Source organism: Eubalaena glacialis, chromosome 2, assembly GCF_028564815.1.
Source record: "Eubalaena glacialis isolate mEubGla1 chromosome 2, mEubGla1.1.hap2.+ XY, whole genome shotgun sequence".
NCBI classification, from domain to species: domain Eukaryota; kingdom Metazoa; phylum Chordata; class Mammalia; order Artiodactyla; family Balaenidae; genus Eubalaena; species Eubalaena glacialis.
In genome coordinates, this window is record NC_083717.1 from 72854408 (window position 1) to 72882219 (window position 27812).

General features: G+C 46.2%; 1 protein-coding gene across 21 annotated transcripts; it reads right to left on the minus strand.

Annotated features, from left to right (window-relative positions):
- Positions 1-27812, minus strand: TPM1 (tropomyosin 1). 21 transcript variants are annotated; one of them, XM_061180236.1, is made up of 10 exons: positions 27541-27810; positions 26664-26789; positions 26347-26472; positions 14062-14195; positions 11614-11731; positions 10323-10393; positions 9468-9543; positions 8948-9010; positions 8591-8660; positions 1-837 (listed from the first exon to the last, which is right to left on the minus strand). In XM_061180236.1, the coding sequence occupies exons 1-10, from the start codon at positions 27652-27654 to the stop codon at positions 755-757; spliced, it is 981 nt and encodes a 326-aa protein (XP_061036219.1). In that variant the 5' UTR covers positions 27655-27810; the 3' UTR covers positions 1-754. The 21 variants fall into 21 exon arrangements, with proteins under 21 accessions (XP_061036219.1, XP_061036211.1, XP_061036210.1 ...); XM_061180238.1 differs by lacking the exon at positions 1-837 and adding an exon at positions 5470-7173 and having other exon boundaries at positions 27541-27812; XM_061180237.1 differs by lacking the exons at positions 1-837; positions 9468-9543 and adding exons at positions 5470-7173; positions 9989-10064 and having other exon boundaries at positions 27541-27811.

Here is a 27812-nt window from a genome sequence, read left to right on the forward strand (position 1 = left end):
TTTAGAAAATGTCCTACAATGTGCATTTATTCCATATCATTATACAAGGTTTCCATACAGTTATAACTCTTAAGACAATGTTTTTTCTTCACCATTGTACGTGGTGCCTAAATCTTTCACTTGAACATGGTGGAAATCCACATCGCATGCTATCCCACGAGCTGTAACGAACTGCAAATGTGCCAATTAAAAGAAAACAGAAGCCTCAGAAGAGCATGTTGGCTTACAAACCCTTGGCTTTAGTGAATTCTGCCAGCCAGGATCCGTAGTCTCACCTCATCGTTAAACCCAAGACAAAATAAATTAGTGTTGGACAGAATTCTAAATTGTACAATACTGAACAAAAGACCACAGTGGGACCTTTTGTTTAAAGTAGCACCAATCCACACCTGATTGTGTTTCCAACATTAATCTTCCTGTTCATGTATCATTGGCACTTTGAGTGGAAATCTTTCTGCTTCAACAAGGATTCCTGGACTAAGCATACTGTGTTGCTAAACTCTCTACGAAGTGTGGCAACGTCAACTTGGGAAATGGCACATTTAAATCATTGTCGCCTTGACACGGGCTTGCCTGTGTGTGTGTGTCTTTCCCACCCCTGATCTAGCTGGTACTTTGTGGATGTATCTGTGACAGTGGTAAAAGTAAATAAAAATGCATTTAAGGGGTTTCATGGTAAGCATGGTGTTTAAAAACAAAACAAAACAAAAAACAAAAACAACATGAAAGAATGTGGTCGCAGCTAAGGAGGTTTTCACATGTTGTTTAACTCCAGTAAAGTCTGATCCAGCATCTGGTGCATACTAAGGTTTTCTTCTTTGGCATGAGCCACTTTCTCTGTGGTGGGATTAGAAAATTAAGTCATGAATAGCTGCGCTTTGGACACAGTGGTGGTTTGTACATTTAGGCAGGCAAACATCAATCACAAACACAGGATGAGATGATTAGGACCAGGCATGCTCGTAAGACATTACTCATTTCCAGACAAGGACCTACGAAGGGGAAGCTGTCTTGGACCCGAAGGAACTACAGGCACAGCAGGTTCTCACAGAGTGGCCAGGTGAACCTCCACCAACAATCCACTGAGGACAAAATGCAGGTGGGGCTGGTGAAGGTTCACTGGTCATGTGCCGCGGGAACAGGGAGAGGTGCTTGCAGCACTGAAGTTAACAAAAGCAGACGTTTCTGAGTTACAGGCAGTTAAGGTCTGAGAGTTGTGTTGTAACACAGTCTCACAGAAAACAAAGATGACGTAAATAGGCTTTCTGACAACTTTTTCAATGATTTATTTCTGTTACTCATTAAAAAAAAATTACCAACACGTTTCATGCACACTCCAGTAGGACATTCTCTTATTATTATTTTCACAGTGTTCTATTTATTATTAGCATGACATTCTCACCAGATTCCAACAACACTGTTAGACTGAATAAAAGCATACCTTTCAGATAATCAGGGCCTTCTGACATGAACTCCTGTTTTCAAAAGCTATTTTGCCCAAGCATAGTTAATCATATTTCAAACACTATACCAGATACTTATAAGTTAGAAATATGAATATGTAATAGGAATATATATTATATATATCACATCCTATATATAATATATATATACTTATACACATACACACCCCTCTGCTTTGGTTTTCTAACTTAAAGCAAGACTCAGTTCTCTGTAGGAAATAGAAAACATTTTTTTGGTCCTCATTATGTATCAGCTCAAACAAGAGGACCTGCTCTTGCAAAGATGAGTGCTGAATTGATTATAAACATTGATCCATATACACAGATGTAATTTTACCATAAAAGTGGTTTGGGGATTAAAGAGAACTTAATTATTCCAGATATGAGAGGAAAATGCAGGCAAGGTCAGCCTTTCAACTGATTCATGTTCAATTCTGCAGAAAGGAATCGTTTTCAACCCTATTAGGTGAAGGTATGACAGTCTCAGATTTCCTGCCCATGGGCTGCGTTCCTAGAATTCAGCCCAGGTTCTTTCCCACTTAAGTTTAATCCTCATTCAGGGCCAGCTTTAGTTGGTTAGTTAGGCGGCGGTTTTGCTCAAGTTGCTGGTAGAGTTCATCTGTACAGGTCAGCAAGCAGGTTAGCAGAAGAGAAGAGGCAGAAGGAAGAGAGGTTAGCTGGAGTTGGTGAGAGGGAGTTCGCAGACAGAACACAGAGGTACCTCGGGCGCCAGTCACTTGCTGAGCAGGTTACCCTTACCCTGTGGTCAGCTGTCCTGTGCCCGGGAAGGGCGGATGGAAAAGGCCTGGCAGACTTACGAAGAGCCAGGACTCCTCTCTTGGCAGGACGGGAGGGAAAGAAAGCAGCAGGATCCGAGGAGGAGGACAGAGAGAGGGTATGTTCCTCATGCATCTCAGTAAAACCACTGTGTAAACTGGGCTGAATGCAGCTTCTGGAAACAGCCTCAGGAACAGGGGCGGAGCTAGAGGCGAGCCCACTCCTTGCTAGGGTTCAGCTGAGAGCTTCCTGCGAAACCTCAACCTGCCCATTTCTGCTCACCTCTTCCTGGAACCCCTTTCATCTCCACTCCCAGGGCTGGCTTTCCTTTCAGGTAGCACCAAGAGGGGCTACCGCCGCTGCATTAACAGCAGAACTGAGCTCCCTGTCCCTCCCCTAGTTGCTGTGATAGAGGGTGCAAATTCTGAACTCTCGTCCAGCCTAGATACAGGGTGTGTTACCCTACTCAAAAAGCAAAAGAACAAGCATTTATTTCCACTCAAAACTGACTTAAAATTTAACTGCTGACCTTCTGAAGAGGATGGCATTCTCTGGTGCTAGATGGACGTGTATAAAATGAATAAAATCTCAAACAGCCACATGGAGACCAGTGTGAAATGCATTTTACACGCGGGCATGTAATCTGCTCACTTGGCAAGGAAGGCAGCCACTAGAGTCAGTCTGTATCTGGTGGTCCAGGGGATGCCCCAACAAGGACAAGAACCTGGCACTTACCATGAAAAGCTGGAGAATACACGATTGTTTCGAATGACGGTGACGACCTAGACCCACAAAACTCTAACTTAATTATCTTGAAAAGTGATAATCCTATACCCCAGGGAAAAGAAAAATGTTTGGTCTCTAGCCCCCAGGTCTGTGGGGAAATTGATCAATTCTTATTTTAATTTTCTCTCATGTATGGTAGGAGATGGGGAATACGCTATATTCGTTGTGCTTTCTAGTTTGGACTATCTGCTGTGTTGTCTTCTTTGTTGATGCAAATTTTCTGAATATTCGAAACTCCAGTCAAATGTCACCTCCTCCAGGTAGCGCCCAGTCAGAATTACTGCCTCTATTCCTTGTTGACTCTAAATGCACACCATCTGTTAGTTCAGACTTGCTTCCCTCATCTATCTTCCCACAAGATAGCCAGCTCATCGAGGGCAAAGAACATTTCTGGTTCATCTCTTTACCACATCCTTCCTACCTTTCATGGTATCTTGCATGTTTGGGGGGTGCAAAATCTATACCCCACTAGCACATTCACACTATCGTGTGGGAAATACCACCACAGGCAGGTAGGATGTCTTAGTTTGCTGAGCCAATGCACAGCCAAGCTGGGATGGAAGAACTCTGGAGAAATCCCAGAGAATCCAGAGGGTCAATGTGAATGCAGCTTAAATGACAGCTGTCCCTACCACATCCTCCTTCAGACCTGCTCCACTTCAGCTGCCATGGAACTGGTGTGCCTGGGGGCGCCTGGAACGCTTATATGTTTGCAAGTATTCTTCCCTCCTGTTCTACCTCCCCAATGTCTGGGATGTCTAGTGCCAAGCAATGATTTTGGGGTTTGGTCCAACCAAGGCTCTTGCAGCAGCTGCCTCTACATATGGCCTGACCCTTTGAGCTAGAAGCCTGGGCCCCAACAATTTCTTGATAAAATCAAAAAGCTATTTATCCTCCTGTGCACCCATACCTTCTTGGGCTATCCCAGATTTGCCTTCCAATCCATCAGTTTCCCATTTCCCCTTGTAGAATATACTTATAGGAAGTGTGAAAATCTCCAGAAGGGCTTTCAAAAAACAGATGTGCCTCCAAAATTAACTGAACATCTGCTCAGCAGAACTTTCAGACTTGTCATTTTATCTATGGCAGGAAGCAGGGTTACTCAGAGAAGGGCCCACTTCTATTACTCTGAATTTTAAAAGAACAAGGCAGGAATCATAGTCAAAAGCAGGCCCAAGAAGCCTTAGGAAAAGATAAACAAGAAATTACTGAAGACTTTACACTCTCAAGGGAGAGACACTGTCTAAATTATAAATTTTTAAAAGTCCACTATACCACTACTAAATTCACTTACCTCTTAAAAAGAGTATTTTTACTCTCTTCTGAGGTTTTGCAGAGTGACTGACATTTTCAATTTGTCCAAATTTACTTGAATACAGGGGTATATAAACACTCTTAGGCTAAGAAAAACTATACACAAACAGATGAAGGTCACCCACATTTAAAACACAGGAGAAATATAGCCAGACTGTTGAGGATGGAGAAATGTTGGGAATTAAGAAATAAAAGTCCACATCATTTTTAAGTTCTAATTTTGCGATGCGTTATAAAAAAAATCACTTAATTGCTGTTTTTGAATTTATAAATATAACTGATAAACTATAACTGAACAATTTCTACTATTTTTAAGGGGTAAAAAAAAAGAACCAACTTTAATGGCTATGCTTTAAAGATGTTCACAAATAAAAAAAAAAAGTTAATTATCACAAAGATTTACTGTAAGTACAACCCCTCCTAAAGAATACATGGTGAGTTTAAGAGCACAAAAATAAATCTTGACTTGAACATAATCGTATGTTCCTAAAACCTAAGAATGTCATTTCCTGATCAAAACGAAGGTGGCTGAGGAATGAATATACTTTTAAAAAGCTTTAAGTGTTCTTTGTGCTGTAAAAGGATGATCAACAATAACCTCAACTTACACTGTTTGAATCCACATTCCTTTTCACCTTTTCTGATATGTAAGTTCCTAGCAATGTGGGGTGGCAGCCACACCCTCCCAAGCAGGGCTATCTAAACACCAACACAGAGGGCTCACCACATCCCAACTAAACATCTGGCAGAGGAAGGCACTGCTCAAGGCAGATCTTCTGGCTCCAACAAGCAACATCCCCTGTGCAGAGGTTCTCAACCCGTACTACGTACCAGAGCCATCTCAATCCCTAAAAAAGACACACATGCCCAGGCCTCACTCTAACCTTTGCAAACCAAAACTCTGAGAGGGACCCAGGCATGGGTATTTTTTAAAAAGTTCCACAAGGAACTACTGCTTTAGAGTCTCTTGATATTAATGTATGATGTTCAGAATGGGGGGAGAAAAAAAAAAAGAGCAAAGCAACAGCCAAAAATTAACCCTCATATGTGTGATGAAGATTTGGAGTTTTATTCAGTGTTGAAACTAAAATGTCAATAAATAAGAAGTAAAAAGAATAGCAAACAGAAATAGCTTACACAGTGTTTATTTTACACTGCAATGAGGAGCTTCTGTACAATAGGAAGCACAGCGTGTGCCTGGCCCTAAGGCAGGATGTGGAAAGAAAGAACCAGGGTCAGCTGGAGAACAAACTGCAGAACTCAGAGAGGAGGGACATCCAGCTTGATGAAGGGGTCGTGCGAGAAGTGAAGCAAAGAGACTTATCTTCATGAAGAGAAAAGGTGGGAGAAAAAGGAAAAAAGTGGCACAATGGAAAACAGGGAAGCTAAACTAACAGATGAGAGCAGCATTTGAAACACAGGTAAGAAGCAGACATGCAAAACCTGCTGCCAGCCACACCTACGGGAGGATGTCAATCCTTGCCCACCAGTGTCTGGACCCGAGGCCAGCACAAGCCCCTTCTGGGGGAGTTTCATTGCAAAAGACCCATGAACAGAACTTAAAAACAGATTTTAAGCTAAACCCACCTTTCAGAATATTTAACCATACTTAATGCTAAAAGTTTTTCTCATAGAATCACCACATTTTAGCACTGAGAGACAGATGATCTGATCCATCCCCTCATTTACAAATGAGGGAAGAGAGGATGGAATTCTCTCTAGTTTCCATGGTGACAGTGATGTCTCAAAGGGTAGTGTGGCGATTCTATAATCTATAAGGCAGCAGGCACTTGCCAACACTCTTCAAGCTACCATTTTTCTGCACGGGTAAAGGAATGACAGGTGGGCCAGGAAACTGTAATTTCCAGCTTACATGGAATTCAGTGCCATCTTATGAGATTAAAAGGAAGCCTCTGTGAAACATTCCAGGTTAGAATTTAGAGGGGCAGAAAAAGCTTAACATTCAGGTTTGGTTAGTAATATGTACCTTAGTCGTGTATGCTCCAGGTTCTCGTGAGATTAAGACTATCTACTCCACTCTTACTGCCCAGCAGTAGTAAAAGCTGGGCCATTAACTCCCAAACTCATATAACACCATCTGTGTTTTATGTCCCATTTCTTTGACACAGGTTGTGGTGTTTGTATGTTAATTCTTTTTATAGAAACAGAAAATTAAAGGCTTGGCTACCCGGCAGAGGGTTCATTTCTGTCTAGAATTCTTAAAAGGAAGATGTGACTTTTTACAGCAACATTCTTTATGCTGTTCTGGATCAATTTCCCTTCTCTAAGAGCCTCAGTCATCTGACAGTGTTGGGTTCCTTAAATTTATTATTTTTTACGAAAAATGTTCACATTGTATTTAATTGAATCTCAGGAAACCGACTTTTGATATTTCTTGGGAAATTCCTGCACAATTGCGTGGCCTACCAATTCTACTTGAGCCTAGTTTAATTTCTTAAAAGGACAGTGCCCAAGTCACACATATCCCAGTTCACTGCTTCATGGGAACGATCTAGCTGAGACAATGTGAAATGAATGGATTCTGAAAGGAAAATGGTTTGTATAGACAGACAATCCACTTGGCCTTTATGTTAGTAGAATGTGAAAAAACAATGACTATCCTAGATTATGCAAAGACAGTGAGCATAAAGGTGTAAAGATGGAGATTCTGGAGACACAGAAGGGAGTGGTGGCGAATTTATCATATTAGCATGAGGGCACGGGTGTGATCAGGCAGGGTGGATGAACATTTACATGGAAGTCATATCGTTGAGAGCGTGGTCCAGCTCCTCGCTGATGGCTTTGTACTTCAGTTTCTGAGCGTACAGCTCGTCTATGACCAGGAAGTGGAAGGCAGAGGTGCAAGGACATGGAGAGTGATCAAGAGATGGAGGGTGAGTGAGGGTGGCATGGACGCCATCCCGACACAGCAGCAAGAAAAGGGCAATGCATGAAGGAATTGGTGCCGCAGCAGGTGGCCAATGCAGGAGGCGTGCGTTTTGTTTTTAATAAAATTGAAACAAAAACAAAAAGAACAAAACCCATTAGAAAATAAAACAAGAAACTCAATACGAAAATCATAACAAATATGGCAGGTATATCAGTAAACCATGTTAAATCCTAAACAAAACCACAGAAGGCTGTCTCCTGGTTGGGAGAGGGGTAATAGAACATCTTTCTTTTAGAGAGCTATAATTTAATTACACTGGAGTAGTCAGCCACCTGCCACTATAAACAGTGGAAAAAATATCCAAGGGCATTGTTTTGAAGAAACAATTTGTGACTACAGTCTGTAATCCTTATCTGGCTCCACCCTGAAACCACTGACTTCCGGACCAAACTAGACCACTGGGGTATGGATTTCTTGGTGCCATCCAGACTGCTCCTGTGGTCTGCCCACTCAAGCTGCCCTCGCTGGTCCAGGAGGCTTGAAAAGCGAGGACAGCCACGCTTTTTATGGTGTTGCTGTGCCAAGTCTGCAATTCAGTTCTTCTAATGATGAAGGTTTCATACTCTGCTGCAATTTGGCAGATTGTTTTGCAACCATTTGTCATTTTCTCTTTTCCACCAGCTTGGTTATCATCTGCACCAACCTCCAGTCCCTTCTCTAGCCACTTCTGCCTTTGATGTATATATTTTGTATATTTTTTTCTTTCTTTTTCACAGCCTCAGAGCTCAACATTTAGGGTTTCTGAGAGACAGAGAGGGTGTGACTAAAATAAAACCTAAATATCTTAGTGGAGAAGTGCTGAAGTATAATGTCAAAGTGTAGTGCCCTATCACCCTCCACCCCCGTCAGGATACGCAGCACATGCCAAGATGACTAGTAACTTAAAAAAGAAAATCCAAACCCTTACACTGAATTCACACTTGGGGGAAGTTGTGCCTAAAAACAAATCCATACCATTCCGGCAATAAGGAGATATCACTAAAGACAGAAAACACACCAGTCATTCTCACCTATAACCACCTCACTCACAGTGAGAAATAAACCTGCCACACTTCCGAAGAGTGTGCAGTAGAGGCGTTTGGCATCTGCTGTTACAAAAAGAGATGGGCCCCGTCTGGTGGCTAACGGTCATCTGGTGAACAGAGAGTTTAAGAGCCACGGAATGAAAACCCCAAAGGGCAGACAGGAAGAATGTGCAAGAGCAAAGAAGTGCATCAAGGAGGACGCAATGATTGGAAAATGACTTCGCCAGGTCACTACTCAGCCATAAGGATTAAGTTAAAAAAACTTAAGATCTTACCTTCTAAGTCATCAATGCTTTTCTCCAATTTAGTTACTGACCTCTCCGCAAACTCGGCCCGAGTCTCAGCCTGCAATAATTCAATTTATTTCAATCAGAATTGGGAAGTTTTAGATTTCTGGTAGCTACAAATATAGAGAAACTAGAGAATGAAAATCAAGCCTGGCACCCATGAATGGGGTCTGAGACCACCTGCCAGTCAATCACCACAGTGAGAGGTGGCTAGCACAGCTCACTCTCCAAGACCACCCCTGAAAATCCCTGGATCATTCTAACTTTAAAATGAAAAAGCCCTGAACAGTTCCGTAAAAACAAACTCAATCCAGCTGGCTTTGTCCAAAACACCCTTAATATTACCTCCTTCAGCTTGTCAGAAAGGACCTTGATCTCTTCCTCATATTTGTCTTCCTTCTGCGAGTACTGTAATTAGAAAGAATGTTCCAGATGTCAGGCCATAGCTCACCCTATACTGAGGTCTTCTAATACAACGAAAGTGTCAGCCCAGCCAACAGATGTTGAGGATCTCTTAGGAGGTAATGGAGCCTCTGATATCAAATGGCATACAACAATGCATTCTCTGTTTTCCTGCCTATTGTTTTACATGGGATAAGAACAAGATAACTTATCCATTTGGCACTTGGTTTAAATTAAATTGTTACAGATGACTCACATACTCAAAATAAAATAGATTCTCCATTAAAAAAAAAAAAAGAATCTGTTATTGATAATCATCAGGAAATTGCCTCAAAATGACGCCATTTGCTAAAGTGTCTAATGGATTATTCCTTTCCTTGGCAGGGCCCCAGAAGAGAAAAAGTGGGTGTCTCTAGAGCAGCTCTTAAAGATGCCTTTCCCCCACGCCGTGCTCCTGGCCTACCTTCTCAGCCTGAGCCTCCAGTGACTTCAAGTTGTTCGTCACAGTTTTCAACTCTTCTTCAAGCTCGGCACATTTGCTAACGTTTTCGATCAGAGGTAGAAAGGGTGGGAGACAAGCCAAAGGAAGGAGGAGAGAAAAAGGAGAGGGATGGGAAAAAATGAAAACCGAGTCCTAGAGAACAAAGGGCTGCCTTAAAGTAGCCAAATCATCAAGGTACTAAAACGCTCAATTTTGCCATGGACACTGCTCCCGACCTTCCAACAGCAGAAAGGCAGGGTGACAAAATCCAACAACCTCGAAGTGTGATAATTTGGCTTCTTTTTTGGCTGCACCAAAGAGCATTTATGAAGGAAAAACAAAGGAGTATAAAGGACCCAAAGAAAGCACTTAAAGCAAGGTATAAGATAGCAGAGGGTGTAGTGAAGGTGCAGTCGTTATAAAAATGAACCAGTAGGCATTGGAAGCTGAAAAGACGCCTGGGTTGCAGTTAAACCTAAAACCCATACATGAGCCATCAGTACCTTATCCTCTGCAGCCATTAATGCTTTCAAGGTCTGATCCATTATTCTTAATTGTTCTTCCAGCTGTCGAACTTGGCTGTTAGTGGACACAGGAAATGCACAAGGCCATTCTCAAAATCAGTGTGCAGGTAAGGCATGCAGTGATACACGCATTCATACATAGACACCCCACGCAAGTCCTCCGTGTTCCATACTCGTGGCTCATCCACGTCAAATGAGCACTTAAGGAGCCCGGAGCTGAAACAGGTAAATGTGCAGCTGCCAGAAGGTCATGCTGTTTAGTCACTGCTCCGCAGCACCCCACACACAGCCTCCTGGCGCCGGGCCCGCTTACCCTTCTGAGAGCTCAGCCCGCTCCTCTGCACGCTCCAGGTCACTCTCAATGATGACCAGCTTACGGGCCACCTGCAGCAGAACAAACACAAAACACACACACCATGGGGCTTCCAAGCTCTGAGGAGGGGTGTGGGGCGAGGACTGGATCCGTCAGCCCCTCGGAGTTCTTGCCTCCAAACAAGATGATCCTCTTTCCCGTGCGGTGGAGAGAAGCGACTCTCCACCAGGCGTGCCCATGGAGAGGAGACCAGAGACTTCTGCTCACCAAGACCCAGCATGGTTAGTTATGGGTGGGCTGGCTCATCTTTAGTCCTACCTAGGTGAAGCCTGTATAATTACACAGCAGCCAGACCAAGTGTGGAAGGAGGGAGAGAGATGAAGTTCACAATCTCGAAACTAGCAGTGTGATGAGACATGACGCCTTTTATGCTGAAAAGGCGGGGCTGCAAGACAAGACTGAAAATAATCCTGAGAACTCCATCCATCTAGAGCTCTGTACCTCGACTCCCTCTGTGTGACGCAGGCTACAAATGTCAACAGAAACAGCAAGAGAGGCTGACATGAGAAGCTGCTGAGGTGACTAATGAGGTCAGTGGAAGAAAGGACCGGAGAGAAGGGATCCTAGGAAGCATTTCAAAATTAGTGGGCATAGTGTAACCTGGAGATGGGAGATGATGATGACGAAGAGTCAATGGTGTTTCAGGATAGCCACAGTACATTAAGGGAAAAACTAAAACCTTAAACAGTCACGTGGGCTCTGTTATCACAGGAGGATGCTTTCATGGGGCACGACCAGGAGGTGATTCACCTGTGAATCTTGAGGAGCGAGGAGGACAGACAGAAAGGCCTCCATGAATCTAGGGAGCAAGTGCACGGTCTGTGCCTCTACACTGACTGAACTGGGCTGCGCCAGGTGAATCACACTAGGGAGAACGGCTTGCGTGGTGACAGCATGAGAGGGCCCTTCCACAAAACACAAGAGGCCCAGCTCTCCCTTCTCCTGACCAGAGAACTTTTGTCCTGGTCTTTGTGTGTGTGTTTGGGGTGGGGCGGGGCGGGGGAGGCATGGGGGCACAAAAAACGCTTTGGTCTTTCCCAGTGCAACTGATCCCCTAGCAGGATCAAAACTGAGAACCGTTTTCTGGGGACAAAGGAACTCTGCTTCTCAAAACCACCCATTCCTGCTAAGGAAGCAGATGGTTTCACTGAAGAACGCAAGGCTGTACACTGCTCCCCCGCTCCTGGGCCGTGGCTGGGAGTCCACAAGGCCTTGGGCCCCAGGATCTGACCTCTTCATACTTGCGGTCGGCATCCTCAGCGATGTGCTTGGCCTCTTTCAGTTGGATCTCCTGAATTTCCATTTTCTCCTCATCCTTTTGGGCTCGGCTTTCAATGACTTTCATGCCTCTGAAAAGGAAGACATGCAGGAAGACCCAAGATTTAGAGGCGACCTCCACGAACTCACCCTGCACCACGGTGGTTTGTGAGGCTCAGTGTAACTGATAGACCGAAACAGAGCACAGAGCTACTTTTATCTTCCAAACCATGAAACAAGACTTTCTAGAGCTGAAGGCAGAAAAAGACATACACTTCCCTCTCTCTGTTTATTGTGAATGAAAGCTTACACTTTTGGTACTGTTGACACTGCCCAGGCAGCTAATGTGAAATGAAAGGTACCACGTGAGGATCCTGTCTGAATGTGGGAGGCATGGAATCAAGGAAGGTCAACAAGCTTTACCTGCTATATAAATAATGGGACTTCTTCCCTTTTCTGGTGGGAAGCTTCAGCTTGAAAATGGACCAAAGTCAGAACGAAAGCAAACTTATCTTCATGTACTTCCTTCCCACAAAGAAAGTAGCTGTTCTTACCCCTTTAGCCACAAATGTAAATATTAGATTGAACCAAATGAAATTGCTGGTATTTGACCACATCGGACCTGCAAAAATGGCAATTTCATGTGGGTTGACTTATACTTTAGAGAAGAAACTGAGTTTTGCCTATAATAAAACTCATAATAGAGATGTTGAGAGGCAGGACCGACACCATCTTCTATGCTGATGTGTACGTTTGGATCCTTCAGCATGGTGTTAAGTTTTAGAAAATGTTAATTGACCTATGATATATTACAGATTTATGCAATAACAAACTATGTTAAAACGGGATTCATTTACCAAAACCTAAGTACGCAGTAAGATAAATAAATCACTTTTTTTTTTTTTTTTTTTAAATGAAGCACTACAATGTATTTTGGGAGACCTGCATCTTGGCTCGGCTATAAATTCTCTTTGAGAGTTCGGGCAGGCCACACCAGTCTCTGAACCCTAGTCTTCTCATCTGTAAAACCAGGGGACTGGAGTAAATGATCTCTAAATATCTTTTTACTCCAAAGTCTAACACTGCCAGATTGCCTTCCTTTCAGGTTCACTAACAAGTGTATTTCAGGAAGAAGCCAGCCACAAAACCGTTGTTTATATGTACACTGTAAGAGATGATGAGTCATCTTTAAGAATTCCAAAACTCTTGATTAGAAAAGAATCAATAAGCAACAGTGAATAATGAGCTGAAAACTTCAGCTAAAGAGCTTCTTTAATCCTAAAGTCTGCAATCATTCTTTATCCATGGTGGCAGGGGGTAAAAAGGCACCTCAAAGACGGAGAAACGGACAAAATGATTGACTGCGTGCACCTGCCCAGGTCACAGCGCAGAAACACACTGCCAGTGTCTGAGACACCACAATACTTTGTTATCCCTCGAAGGGCAGAACTCTCTCTAGTCTTGTGGAGTCTTTCTTGGAGTGCTTCCAAGTAATATGAGTACAATAACTTGAACAGTTGAACATGAGAGAAAATGCCTTGTGGAATACACGATGGCTGATATGGCCCTGGTTTTCCTTTACTACCACAAGGCTGAATCTTGGGGTAATAAGTCAGGTAGAGCCAGGTCATAGTGGGAGCATGCTCAGCAGACATGCAGATCTGACTGTACTTACCTATGCATGTGTGTCTTATCGGCTTTACTAAGTCCAAAACAATTTACTTTTGTGGATCATATTTCTGTTTTATCTGTGCTTTCTCTTCCTCTCATTTGTTGGGCTATTTGACAACTGACAGCCCATACTGTATTTACCTCGGCCTAAGCCTCCTTGGTATATTTTATTTTATTTTTTTTAACATCTTTATTGGAGTATAATTGCTTTACAATGGTGTGTTAGTTTCTGCTTTATAACAAAGTGAATCAGCTATACATATACATCTATTCACACATCTCCTTCCTCTTGCATCTCCCTCCCACCCTCCCTATCCCACCCCTCTAGGTGGTCACAAAGCACCGAGCTGATCTCCCTGTGCTATGCGGCTTCCTTGGTATATTTTAAAATAAAGTTATCTTTTTAAAAAAAATGCATAATTGCTCCATGGTTAGCAGGAATGAAAGAACCAAAACACATCCCTAGAACCTCCCGTTTACACGTCCATCTCCCTCGCTGGGTGGTGAGCTCTAAGAGAGCAGGAATGGGGTCTTTTTCTTATTTGTAACCTTGGGGTTTAAAACAGTGCTTTGCACAAAGGTGTCCCACTAATGTTAAATGAACAAAACCATTAGATGCACCTGGATCAAGTCAGGAAATAGTGCCACCAAGGTACTGTAAAATTCTTAGATGCCCAAGATCAGAGAAGCCCTCCCGTTCCACCAGGAGGAAAGGCTGAGCTAACAGGTGGGCTGGACGAGGGGTCCTCACCTCTCACTCTCATCTGCTGCCTTCTCGGCCTCCTCCAGCTTCTGCAAAGCTGTTGCCAGACGCTCTTGGGCACGATCCAACTCTTCCTCAACCAGCTGGATGCGTCTGTTCAGAGAAGCTACGTCGGCTTCAGCCTGGGTAGAGAGAGTGAAAGGCGTTTCAGTGTCAGAGAGAAAGTGAGGGTAGTGCCTTCAGGAGGGGCTGAGACTGAAACACTGGTTCCAGACGGGAAGCCTGGGCCCTGTGGTGAGCCACCCTAAAGTGCGTTACAAGCCCTGGTCAACTCTGGAGTTGTCGGATACGTTCATCCATTGATCTACCCAGGGAATGTCCACCTTGGGGTATATGCAGACCCACACACACCATCCTCATCGGACAAAGGGACCATCAGCGACACTCTCACTTGGTTCTCCTCCTCCACAGATTTCAACACGCTGGCTTTACCTGCCTGTTAAGGGGGAGCTTCATCACAGCCACCTCACGCGGCGGGGCCTGAGGTGGGGACAGAGGCGATGGGACTTACCCAGGCTCAGTCACACAAGGCGAGAGCAGCCCAGCGAGGACTCGGACTCAGGAGTCTCAATTCTCCTTTCTGCTGACTGTGTTCTCAAAGGGGCTTTATTAAATATTTTAGGAACTAAAATAGTTTTAAATTCAGTGGTTCTAAAATATACACCATACAGAGACACAGCAAAACCCAGCAAGCCCCCTGCCCTTCAGCACCCCTTTAGAATAACTGGTCACGCTGGAAGAGGGCCAAGACAAATTTCCCAAGCGCTTGTGACATACGCCTACAGGAATTTCTCACAAGTCAAGGTTGCTACAAGAAGAGTTTCAAACTCCTTAGAAGAAAAGCAGTACAGATACTGTTTTTACTTGGTATCTATCTCTGAAATAAGATGTTTCTTTTTGGGGGATGCAACAGTTACCTACAGTTATGAGCATTTGTTACTATAAGCCTCAGAACACTTGCAAGCCTGGACCGGTCCATTACATATACTTGCATTGATGGCTGTTTAAACATTATGCACGTAAGTGAAAGATGGAATTTGTTAATCTGGTACTGTTTCCTCATCCACTCTGAATGTGTGCTTATCCTGGGGTGATGGGGTTTTTAGGACACTTGGGAGTTTTCTAAACACTACAACATGCACTTTGGGACTATGCTAGCTCTCTACCTACAGTCCTGTCTTCCTTACTCAACTGTAAGCTTCTTATGTGCAAGGAATCACAATTCACTGCACAGAGTATGGGCTCAGTAAATGTCTACTGAATAAAAAGTAAAACCAATCTAATTTAAACAAAAGCAACTTTCTTAGTTCCTGGACCCATGAGACAGTTTGAAAGGCACGTGTAGTTAGAGTCTGCGATTATGGCCTTGAAGTAAAGGAGCACAAGAACATTCTCCTTTTTGCTCATCTAGATTTGTAAAATTTTAAAAGCCAAGTTCTCTCTGGGAAAGAGAGGTGATTAGGGCATCTACAATCATGGTGAAGGACTTTTTATAAAAACATGCAAATACACTTTTATCTCTTCAAAAATTAACTATGTAGTAATAATTGGCTGATGGAGGCAGGGAGCAGGGGGAAATGTGAAATGAATCCAAGGTCAGTTAACAATTGCACTGGCCCACAAAGTAGATCACTGCAGGTGCATGGCTAGAAATGGGCTCCACCAGGTCTGGCAGGTGAATGTTGGGATTTTTTTTGGAGGAGGGATGAGGGTAATAGGGATAACACATTTCTTAAGTATGGGAACTTTAAAAAGTTTTTAGCCCCATGTAAAAAACAAAACAAAACAAAACAAAACCCGAAGGAGGTATACATTACGGGTATACTTTTGGGTCAGGTCAGATTTCTTTTCTATATTTTCCATTTCTAGTAAAATTCTATTCCTTTCATGAACGGGGGAAAACAAGCAAGCAACCCTGAAAGCTGAAAACTAAAATGAAGAGCAAAACAAAAACCACCCTCCAAAACACCACCAACAAGAAAACCTCAGCAGAGTGTCTGGGTCATGTACTCAGAAGTATTTTTCCCTCTTTTCTTAAATATCCTTGTTATAGGTGCTGCAGCCAGAGAAATGTCAACAAGATTTTCAAAACAATTTCTGTAGTCACCACACTCTAAGCTTCCTGTTCTGTTTCCGATCTGGGCCCCAACCTCAAGGACTTTGCACTCACAGAGGGGAGACTGTTTATGCTCCGGGGAAGGAACCCTCAAGGTGCCGGGCCTCCCACACACCTGGGGCATCAGAGAGTAAGGAGACAGCACCCCACGCTCGTTCCTGCCTCTGCACAAAAGATCTCCCTACCCGAGAGGAACGCCCATCAATCCGAATCTTCCCTCTTATTGCCTCCACTCTAACTGTTCTTTCCCTTAGCTCTGGATACTGTTTTATAAACGTCATTAACTCCTTTTCCCCAGGAGCATTTTGTAGAACCTACAATAGAGGTTGTGTCCTATGGGAATACCAGTCAATCGGCCTCGTATACGGCACCAGAACAACAACTGGGAATGGAGACCTGTTCTAGGAGCCAGGACAGGGGCAACACAGAGAACAGACCTGTGGGTGGTCCACAAAACGGGGTCTCAGATGTTTAGCTGGAAGGGTCCCTAGGCATTGTCCAGCAGTTCCCACAACTGGCTGGGTGTCCAAATTCACCAGGAGATGCATATTAAAAATACAAATTTCCGGGCTTCCCTGGTGGTTCAGTGGTTAAGAATCCACCTGCCAATGCAGGGGACATGGGTTCGAGCCCTGGTCCGGGAAGATCCCACATGCTGCAGAGCAACTAAGCCCGTGGGCCACAACTACTGAGCCTGTGCTCTAGAGCCCAGGTGCCACAACTACTGAAGCCCGTGTGCCTAGAGCCCGTGCTCCACAACAAGAGAAGCCACTGCAATGAGAAGCCCGTGCACAGCAACGAAGAGTAGCCCCCGCTGGCTGCAACTAGAGAAAGCCCACGTGCAGCAACAAAGACCCAATGCAGCCAAAAATTTAAAAAAACAAACAAAACAAATTTCCAGGCCCCATCCCTAGAGATTCTGATTCAAGAGGTCAGAAAGGAGGACAGGAATCTGCACTATAAAAAAGCAACCACCCCTCTACCCCACCCACCATCCAAAGAAGCTGGCAAATCCTGTGGGAACCACTCATCTAGCTCTTTGTAGAAGAGAAAATAGGAAGAGGGAGGGATCTTTGACCCCAAGGGCTGAAGCATGCTCAGGTCACAGCCATCAGCGGGAGGTAAGACTAGCATCAAAGTCCCCTGGTCCTCACCTGCTGGCGTGCCTGCCTCCCTTCTCAAGGCCTCCTGGAGCCTCGTGGAAGCCCTGGAACTGGTGGTTCTCACCTATGGAGTCTTTCTGCTTTCTGACGTCAGAGCAGCAGGTTCTCTACAGCCACCCTGACTCCAACCCCCTCCCTGAAAGAAGGCCTTCAGCGAAAAAACCTAACCAGGTCTAGAAGAACGGTTACTGTACTGAATATCATCCGCTAAACAAGTCCTCTCCATCCATTTTGAAAAAAGGTGTGGTATAAAATTGAAAACATCATCAAGTAACACCAGGGGGGTACCAGCTCACACAAGGACACAGAGCATTTGTTCTCAACCCCAGAAACCAACGCCTGCTGCCCCAGAGGTTTCAGAGCAGGATGGGCAAAGGTGCTTGTAGGTAACAGCCCAGATCTGAAAGCAGTGTCTGGGGTGTATCAATCTCTACATAAGCTTCCCCCGGGAAAAACCTGGGCTCTCACTGGCTTCTCAGGCCTCACCATACTGGTCTGATTGCAATTTGGTTTGGTTCTCTAGAATTCAAGATATACTCAATTCCATAAATTAATTAAGGACACCCTTATTTTCACTTTTTTTTGGGGGGGGGGATTATGCTCTATGTTCAAAAGGCCCACATCTCTCACCTGCACTAGCTTTTATTTCCGGTATGTATTCTCTGAGTTCTGAGGCTTATTTAGATATTTTCTAAGGTTCTTTCCATCACAGCACCTGGGCAGTTTACTTAAGACTTAACTGGCTGTTGCCTCTGCCAGTACAAACCCTACAGACACATGACCATCTGTTATTTAAAAAGCAGATATAAATAACAAGGCATTTGGGAAGGGTCAAGACCCCAGACGCAAATTATTTCCAGGCATGGAAATCACCCATAGTGTACTGGGTTAGCTTCTAACAACAGCTCATGTGTTGACACTGCTGGTGAAGTCTTTGGGATGCTAGTTTCTTCCATTTCAAAAGTGCTATTGTGTCCCAACATGTAATGAACTACTCAGAAAAGAGACTGCTATATTAGTAAAGGCTACCAACTGTCTTCCTGCAGATCTGTTGTTAAACCACCAGGCGCTCTACACATGTGAGGTGCCTTAGAGCTGCATGTGCCCCCCAATCCCTTCCACAAGGTACCAGCTACCTAAGAAACTACACAGGTATCAAGGGCATGCCCACACAATATAGCAAAATGTTACTCCAAGTCTGACTTGAAAGAGAACTTTTACAGGGCCTAGATTTTCATGAAATCCAGATGTTCTAGCCAATATAACTAAAGACAATTTAAAAATAGCAATGATTTTTACTTTAAAAACAAGTATTTCCGTTAGGACAATTAAGAAGAAATAATTGTAGGAGAATAATATTATATCCTAAAAATAAATCCTCTGGAATGTATGTTCAAAGTCCTACCTGAACTGGAGTACTGCATGGGATGATCAAAGGTCAGGCCTTTTTATTTCATGTGAACTGTAGTTGTACAGAGAAAGTTTCACCCAGTTTAATGTGTAAGACCCAAGTCACTACAGCCAAGTTAAACTTCTGCCCTTATATGGTAAGGAAAGAGGAAAAAAACACGGATGACATTAAGGGGCACTCCCATGGATAAGAGTTAAAAACAACCTCTCTATCTGCACCAAAGCCTATCATTCACGAGGCATATTTGTGTAATGAGTGAGAAGGGACGTGAACAGGGCATTGTAGTGCCTTCGCCTTGCCTATACATGAAAGCAGAAAGCCAGAGTATATATACACTCCAGCTACTGCCACTCTGGGGGGGGCCAATGGGGGCACAAAATGCACTTTTAGATTCCTGTTCTCAGAAATATTTACCAACTCTAAAGAGGGGAAGGGCTGGGAATTTTTGTAAATTGGTTTTTCCTGTGATTTAATAAAGTTACCAATTAAGAACCTACAGGCTGCAACTGTTAAGTCCCCTTGTCTGCTGTGTACCATCCAGAAAGAAGGAAGGCAGACTGCCTTCTTCTTGCTCCCTCTTTTCCTTTGATAAGGACAAAAGACAAACAAAACCCTAGTGGGTCACAAGACCTGGAGTCAACCATTACATCAAGCAAAGTAGCCTCATTCCAAAATTTTGAAGGGCCCACACACCTTGGAAAAACAAACCAGTAGAAAAAAAAGGGATGGCTGCTTTTTCCAAAGTTAAGTGCTGGTTGTAATAGGGCCAATTAACTACAGCCTGTCTGAATCTTTGAGAATGCGAATTAGGGCCAACTCTCCAAATATTTTTTGCAGTGGCTCATGACTTTGTCACTAAATTTTTATCTTTGCTGCCAAGAGAAACTGTGACTGCTAGCTTAACTCACAGCTATGCCTGACAACTACCAAGAAACCATCTTCAATTAGCTACCTTTAAGTTCCAGTTTCATAAGTTAGGAACACCTCTCAATCTGAAATTCTCTCTTCAGTGGTCTGACCCAGTCCTCAAGTTGCTGTCATAAAAAGTTCTGCGCCCATCCAATCATCCAGATAGACTATTTTCAAAAATCACTTAAAAAATTTTGAAGCTAAACCACTTTTAATATAAAGCTTTGAAAAGAATGAAAGCATTATCTTTACCCAACTGGCCCAGCAAGAGTACTGTCATAAAAACTAAGCCCAAAAGAGGTGAGTAAAATAGTAACAATGTGCCCTTCATAAAATTTATCTTCTGTGTCTAATATCAATCACCAGGCCAACAGTCCATAAGAGGCTCTCCTGTACAGGACCACATATTCCCTTTCTTAGCAGGCGGAGGGGAGTTCTACCGACTTCCACCACTAACACCACTTCGACCCACCAAACATTCCTTCCAGCCTGCCTGTGTCCTCTCGCCGTTCAAGTTGAAAAAAGAAAAAAAAAAAATTGATTAGAAGCATTGAAATGGAGTGTTTTAAGATGTAGTGAAATGAGCTGCCCATCTTTAAGACCCTTTGATAGCTGGTGAATTGCAAGCAAAGGAGCAATGAGCCATGCCGAGTGTGGAGCAGTTCTAATACCAGCTGACGCAAGGCACTTACTCCAGTGTGCTAAGCACCACTGCAACTTCTTTACACACACTCTTTTCATCCTCACAACAGGCAGGCACTACCATTACCCACATTTTACCGTCGAGGAACTGAGGGACTGAGAAGTTAAATGACTCAAATCCTAGTAGCCTGGGCCCAGAGTTCTTGTTCTTATCCATCATCATGTTCTATTGGTTCTAATGGTTCAAGGACAACTGCGAGCCAGAGAGGGAGTCGGAATTCATTCATTGCCTGGCCAAATTCAGAGACATCCATGTGACCTCTGCTGTCTTGTCCTCTACAGAAAATGATCTTTTGCCTATTGATTTCCTGGTTCCTGCCTATTTTATCTGAAACTTCATCTAGTTAGGCCTTCCTTTCAAGAGCACCCATTTGCTTCTAGGTATTTTATGCAAAACAGGTCTCGTAGCTTCTGCAGCCAGCCATAATGCCATTACATACACCTCTCAACTCAGAATACGCCTCTATTAAGCACAGAAGGACCCCACATGAGCGCTTGTCATAAAATTCCCAAGGTGTTTGAGTATCCTGATTTAAAACACACACACACACACACACACACTCAAAAATCAACAAACAGCAAACGCCCTAACTACCTCTGAAATCCTGTTCCTGTGTGCTGGATGCATTTTCCTTAGTGGAAAGGAAGGAAGCCAGGTATTACACTCAACGTGGGGGAGGGGAAGCCGGTGGGAGAAAACACCCAATAATCGTAGCTATTTAGCCAACTTCTTCAAGACTCGGTAACAAAGGAACATCTACCTGTACAAGAGAACTTGGGAGGAGGTATGGTTAAGAAAGGGAAGGGCAAAGGGCCGCATACTAAGTCAGAACACGCTCTGTCAGTGTCTCAACCACCCCAGAGAAACAGGCTTTCAAGAAATCAAGGCTAAACAGGGATGGGGGAGTTTAGCATCCCCGGGCCCCAAAGCCAGACAATGCCTCAGACATGACCTGTTAGCACCCTTCCCCAAAGAACGGATTTCCAAAAGGAGGGACCTCTTCCGTCCCCACTCTCCGAGTAAATAATGCCAGCAGCGCAACGGGCACATGCCGGGGGACCCGAGACGCCGGGCCGAACGCAAACACCCCAGACATAGAGTCCCTTCTGGGAAAGAGCTGTTTCCAGAACCTTCTCAACACCACTCCTAATTCTCCCTCGGTTCTTTAGACCAGCGAGATGAAAAGGGCTGAAGTGAACGGGCAGTGCCCCTCCCCAGAGCCCGACACCTGCGGGACCAGGTGCGCCCCGAGGCGGGGGGAGGGGTAGCGGGGGAAGGGCTCCGGGGGTCCCTGCGGGGCGCGGTGGGGCCGACTGGGGAGAAGGCGCCTCCGGGGGTGGGTGATGGGTGGGTCCCTTACGGTCTCCCTCAGCTTCCTCTCGTAGTCCAGCTCGCGCTGCAGGCTGCCCGCGCGCTCCTCCGCGGCGTCCGCCTGCTCCTGCAGGCTCCGAATCTTCCTCCGCACCGCCTCCAGCGAGCTGCTCCCCGCCATTGCGCCGGGCAGCGGCGGGCCGGCAGGCTGGCGGACTGCGGCGGGAGAGGCCGGCTGCTGCGCTCCTGCCGCCGCTGCTGCTGCCGCACTCCGACCGCCCGGCCACCCCGCCCAGGCCGCGGCGCGCGACAGCAGCGCCCCCTGCGGCCCAGGCACAGCCCGGAAGTCGCGACCTCCTAGGCTGCGCAGGCGAACCGCAGGCGGGTGCGCGAGCGCCGGGGGCGGGCCCAGCGGGCGGGGCGGGGCGCGCGCCGCGGACCCCGGGAATTCGCCAACCGTGGAAGGCACCGCGCATGCTCGCGGCCGCGGCGCTGACAGGCGCGGTGCGCGGGCTGCCGGGGCACCTGGTGCGCGGGAGGGTGGCCAATGCGCCGAGGGTGTTACTTCGACTCCCAGCGCCCCTCCCCTGCGCCGTGGGGAACCCGGAGTAACGGATTTGTCTGCAAAGGGCTACGATGCCGCCTGTTGGCGGCGGGAGCGCTCCGCTCCGGACTGCCAGATTCCCGTGCCCAGGAAGGAGAGAAGCCGAGCGCGGGGTTTGGGGCTTCAATGTACCCCCAAAGGGATTGTTCCTCGATGTAGAGAACCCCAGAACACAAGATCCTAACCACAACAACTCTCCTTCCCTCCAAACTCATGAAGGGAAAACCACTAGCATATTGCATAGAGGTTAAACCTCCTAAATGCTGTCTCCCTAGGTTAGAATCTGGCTTTTGGTTCTCTCCTGGTTGTGTGACGGAAAATAACTTGACTTCATCTGTAAAAGCACGGTTAATAGTAGTACGTTTCTCATAGGGCTGCTGTGAGGATTATGAAATGACAGAAAGCGCTAAGCACGATACCTTGTACGTAGTTAACTCAAATGATAGCTTTAGTTAATAAACACACAGGCACTGTCTTAAGAGTCAGGCTACGGCCTATAACCAGCTGTGGGACCTCAAGCCCGCCAGCCTATCTGGGACTTCCTTTCCTTTCCACAAAAACAATCATCTCAAGGGTCCCTTCTAGTTACAACGTTCTCTGGTTTTAGATCAGCCTCTGAGATCTTCTGGAATCTGACCAATTCTGGGCCGGACTGAGATGTCTTAAAAGGCACACCAAGGAAGGCTACAGAACCCTATGAGAGCGTCTGGCTACAGCTGGATGAAAACCAAAGTGGACACAATCTTTGGGAACCACCCTCTGCCAATTCTCCCCTTGGGCTACGTTTTTAAATGTCTTCTAAGTCTCACAGCTTTCTTTCCTCACCTTTCTCACAGAAGGCCCTTCAAGTCAGTTCCTATGTGTTTAAGTGTGAGAATAATGAAGAAAAAGAAAACACACTTGACAACACCCTCCTACGCCAAAGCCCTAATGAGGAAGCTCCTTGCTTTTCTGACTCATTTGCTATGGACTTTCTCACAGCCTCCCTCTGCTGAGACTCTCACAAAGCCCAGCATGGGCCCTCACATCCTGTAGGTGGAGCCTCTAGCTTTGTTTCCACACAGTTCATCTAGTCAGGAGGGAGGTCACAACTGCTTCCCTAAGAGCACAGACTGGGGGCCTCCAACTTTGAGGGTGGGAGAAGGGGGCATCTGGGAGCCTCCAGGAGATGCAGAAACTGCTGGACAGGTGCAAATGCTCTAAGCAGCCAGCTAGTGACTTAATGTCCTGCTTTTCAAACATCTGGGAAAGTCAGTTTCAGGTGAGTTCATTTTCACGCTGATGTCATTATACAAGAGTTTAGGACAGTTGTTCTCGGCCTTGGCTGCACATTGGAATCACCTGGGTATTTAACAAATACTAATGCCTGCGTTCCACTCCCGGAGATTCTAATTGGCCTGGGGTACAGCCTGGATTTTAAGTTTTAAAACCATCCTAGGTGATTGTTTAGGTAAGGCTGAGAATCACTTATTTAGAAAGCAAAGACCTACAGGGAATAAAGACTCACATACTGCAGATGTCAGAGACATCACAGTTACTGGGGAAGGGGTTGGGCCAGAGAGAAAATGGAGCGCTTGATCCCCTTCAGCCTCACTTATGTGGAGGGACGACAAAAAATTCAAAACAAAACCATCAGAGATCCGACCTTGCAAATTACAACCTTTCAAGCTAGGAAGAGCCCATTTCCGGAATAGAATTTGTAAAGTATGTTGGTAAATTAGTAGAAAAATGTTTTTAGTAGTAGAAAAATGTGAAAATGTTTTACATTGGTGAGTAATAGTGCAATGTCCTAATCCCAAATGTAATACAATTCTACCTCAGGAAGTTGACCTCTCTCCTACCTTTCTCTAGTGACATCTGTCTCTTCCTCCTCAAGTCTTGACTATTTTTACTAGCTAGGAATCACTCTAAATATAGCATTTCTTCACAAACGTCTTGCACATCCCTACAGATTCCAAACAACCTAAAATGTCTTAAAGGGGAAGATGATCAATATACTACCAAAAAAAAAAAAGTGTACCATATTAGGGATAGTTTTCCAGTGGAAAGAAAAGAACACAGCTTCAAAAACCTCACCCTCGGCTTCCCTGGTGGCGCAGTGGTTGAGAATCTGCCTGCTAATGCAGGGGACACGGGTTCGAGCCCTGGTCTGGGAAGATCCCACATGCCGCGGAGCAGCTAGGTCCGTGAGCCACAACTACTGAGCCTGCGCGTCTGTGCTCCGCAACAAGAGAGGCCGCGACAGTGAGAGGCCCGCGCACCACGATGAAGAGTGGCCCCCGCTCGCCGCAACTAGAGAAAGCCCTCGCACAGCAACGAAGACCCAACACAGCCAAAAATAAATAAATAAATAAATTAATTAATTAATTAAAAAAAAACCCTCCTCCTCCTCCTGGCTCCGCCCTCCCCCACCGAGCTGGCTTTAAATATCCTCTTTGCCACTTCTGCCTCACCTCATTCCAATGCACCATTAAACAAGACTTGTCAATAAAGACATGATAGAACCACATAGTTACAATAATTATGATTTTTTTCCCTTAAGAATCGTAGTAGCTTTTTTCTCCTTCTCTTGCTTTCAATCTTACTGGGCTATTTTCAAATTCTCTGCATTCTTTTCCTTATAAGGAATATCTCTCCTTGATCTATCAGCGGCTCTTTTGAAAAAGCTAAATAAACGTCCTGCTGGAGAATTTCGGGGAGACAGACATCCTCCATTTAACCATATACGGAGCAGACATCTGATCTACATTACACAAAACTGGCGCAGAGTTATATGTGTTTTTTGGCTCTTTTTCTAAAGCCAGGTAGTTTGTAACTTAAATATTTTACCTAAATCAGTGTTTCCCTGAATGCCCTTTCCAGGGACCTTGCTTTTCACTGAAACTTTCTTTTTGTCAGATTCTAAATGTCCTGTGTCTGGATCTCTCATTTACAAAGCACACTCGGAGATTACATTTCGTGCCTTTCATGTCACAGAAAGCCTTTACTGATTTCAAGACCCAGACCCTCCAGCAATTTACACTTTACTCTCATACAAAAAATTCTGCTGTTGCACTTGGTAGTTCAACTTTCTGGGCATAGCTTTCCCTGGTGCTCATACATTCTTGAAATTGTTACCAACTTCCCAACGAATTCTTTCCTAATTGGGCCTCTAGGCTTAATTAGCTTCTAGAATGGTGTGAAAAGAAGTCGGTCCTTTGGAAATCTAATGCTTGTCTTGACTTATGCAGCAGAAGAGGCAAGCTCTTCAGCTAAAAGGATTCCAGAGGGCAGTGGACAAAATGCTGGCCGAGCTTTTGTGGTGCGTGCATCATCCTTGAAACTATGTGGTGGTTGTCAGAGGCTGACAGGTTGGGGTGGGGTGAGCAGGAGAGTCGGGGGCAGCTAGCTCACTATACCATATAAAGCACTGAGCTATATATAACTCCCAGCTTACTTTCTGGATCTAGTGCCCTCAGACTGCAGATCCAAGCAAGTATCGTCTTCCCAGGCAGATCTTAAGGGCTGGATTAAGCTTCCCTAGTGAGTAAGGAGGCCTCAAGTGTTTCTGTGGCCCACCATCAAGCTTAGCCTTCTAAGTAGCACCATGCCATTTTTTCAATGCCATCTCTAGTGTGTGTCCTGACTAGACCCACCACCGAAAACCAGGCCTTGCCACCCACCAGAGATGGCAAAAGGAAAGAAAGTGTAGAAAACTAGGCATTCTGTTTGCACAAACCTCGGTGACGACACCTCGGAGGTTTTCTGCCACCACGGAGCAGGGTTCACCTCCAGAGTCCAATTTCAGTTACTGTATTCTTCCAGCTTCTCACCCACCCCCCTCCACCCCCAGGGGTGGGGGAAAGAAGGAGAAAAAGAAAGAGGAATGGATGAAATAAAAATGAATGTGTGCAGTAGCAGTCGGAGGCAGCATCCAGTGCTCTGGGCCATGGCAGGCTGTGTGCGGGTTTCCAGCAAGAGGAGGTGACCCTCCTCCAGTGCTCTCTGGCCCCTGTGGTGACCCCAGAGCGGCCACCAGGGCAGGAGGTGAGGGAGGCAGTGTGTGCGTGCACTTACGTCGGTGGCCTTTTTCTCCGCCAGCTCCAGCTTCTCCTGGGCATCTTTGAGAGCCTCGGAGTATTTGTCCAGTTCATCTTCGGTGGCCTTGAGTTTCTTTTGCAGCGACAGCAGCTCATCTTCCAGCTGGGAGTTGGCCGTGGGGGACGGGGACGGGAGGGGGGTGCAGCAGGCAGCGTGATCCCGCAGGGGAGGGGTGTGGGTGCACAGAGCCAGAAGGACAGGGACAGCGGGAGAGAGAAAGGGAAAGACAGGGAGGGAGAGAGAGAGAGAGACAGAGTTAGCCATTCGTGCGCCGCGCTGCGCGCCCCGGGTACCTTGGCGGCGGCCTCATCGGCGGCCAGGAGGCTGTCCTCTGCCTTGTGCAGCTCCTCCAGCACCCGGTCCCGCTCGTCCTCCGACGCCCGCAGCAGCTTCTCCTTGGCCGCTATGTCCTCCTCGAGCTGGGGGGCGGCGGCGGGCGGGCGCGGGCGGCCGGCACGGACCGGGTGTTAGACACACACACATACACACACAACACACGGGCACCGGGTTGGCTGGGGCCCTTCGGGTGTGAGGCGCCGCCGAGTTGGGGTTCAAGGGTCCCTAGGTAACCTCCTCTCGCCCGGAGCCCACTCCGCACCCCACCCCAGCCCCCGGGGCGAGACTCCTGCGGAGGTCTCAGAGGGCTCAAGCCCACAACTTGGGGGTGCAGAAAAACGCCCCTGTCTCCCCGGCCCGCCGTACTCTCTAGTCTGTCCATCTTTGTTTTTAGGAACAAACTGTGTGACTGTCCCTCCCCCCTCCCTCGCGCCCCCCCCCTCCCAGTTGAATGTTTTATACTCCCCAGTCAAAAAGTCCAGAAGAACTTCTAACACTTTCTGGACTTGATTCCCTTCAACCCTCCTCCTCTCCCCCGCCCCCGAATCCAAAACTGATTTCTCATCCTGAGAATCAAGTGCCTCTAGGACTTGGGACTTCGCGGGCTCTGGGAACCAGAAAAGGGAAATAAGCGTCCCCAGACGAGAGAAGAAGTTAGAATAAGCCAGAGTCTCGCTCTTCCCTTCCCCCTTCTCAGACGCCCTGGAGTGGGGTGGCTCCCCGAGTCCTCGGAGTGAGGGGCTGGGAGGGGTGCGAGGCCCGGGTCCCGGGGCTCGGGGGCCCCCGGCGGGCGGAGCGCGGGCGACCGGCCGGCGCAGGGCCGGAAAGGCAGACCTGCTTGCTCCTGTCCTCTGCCGCCTTCTTATCGGCCTCCGCCTGCTCCGCTCGATCCAAGGCGTTCTCCTTGTCGAGCTTGAGCATCTGCATCTTCTTCTTGATGGCGTCCATGGTGGCGGCGGCGAGGGGCCCTGGGGCTGCGGCGGCGGGAGCGGGGAGGCAAGAGCGCGGTGGGGAGGCCGATCCGGAGTGCGAGCGCACAGACGCCTGCTGATCCCAGATATGTACCTTCCCAAGGGGGCGACCGCATTCCTCAAGACAGCCAATAC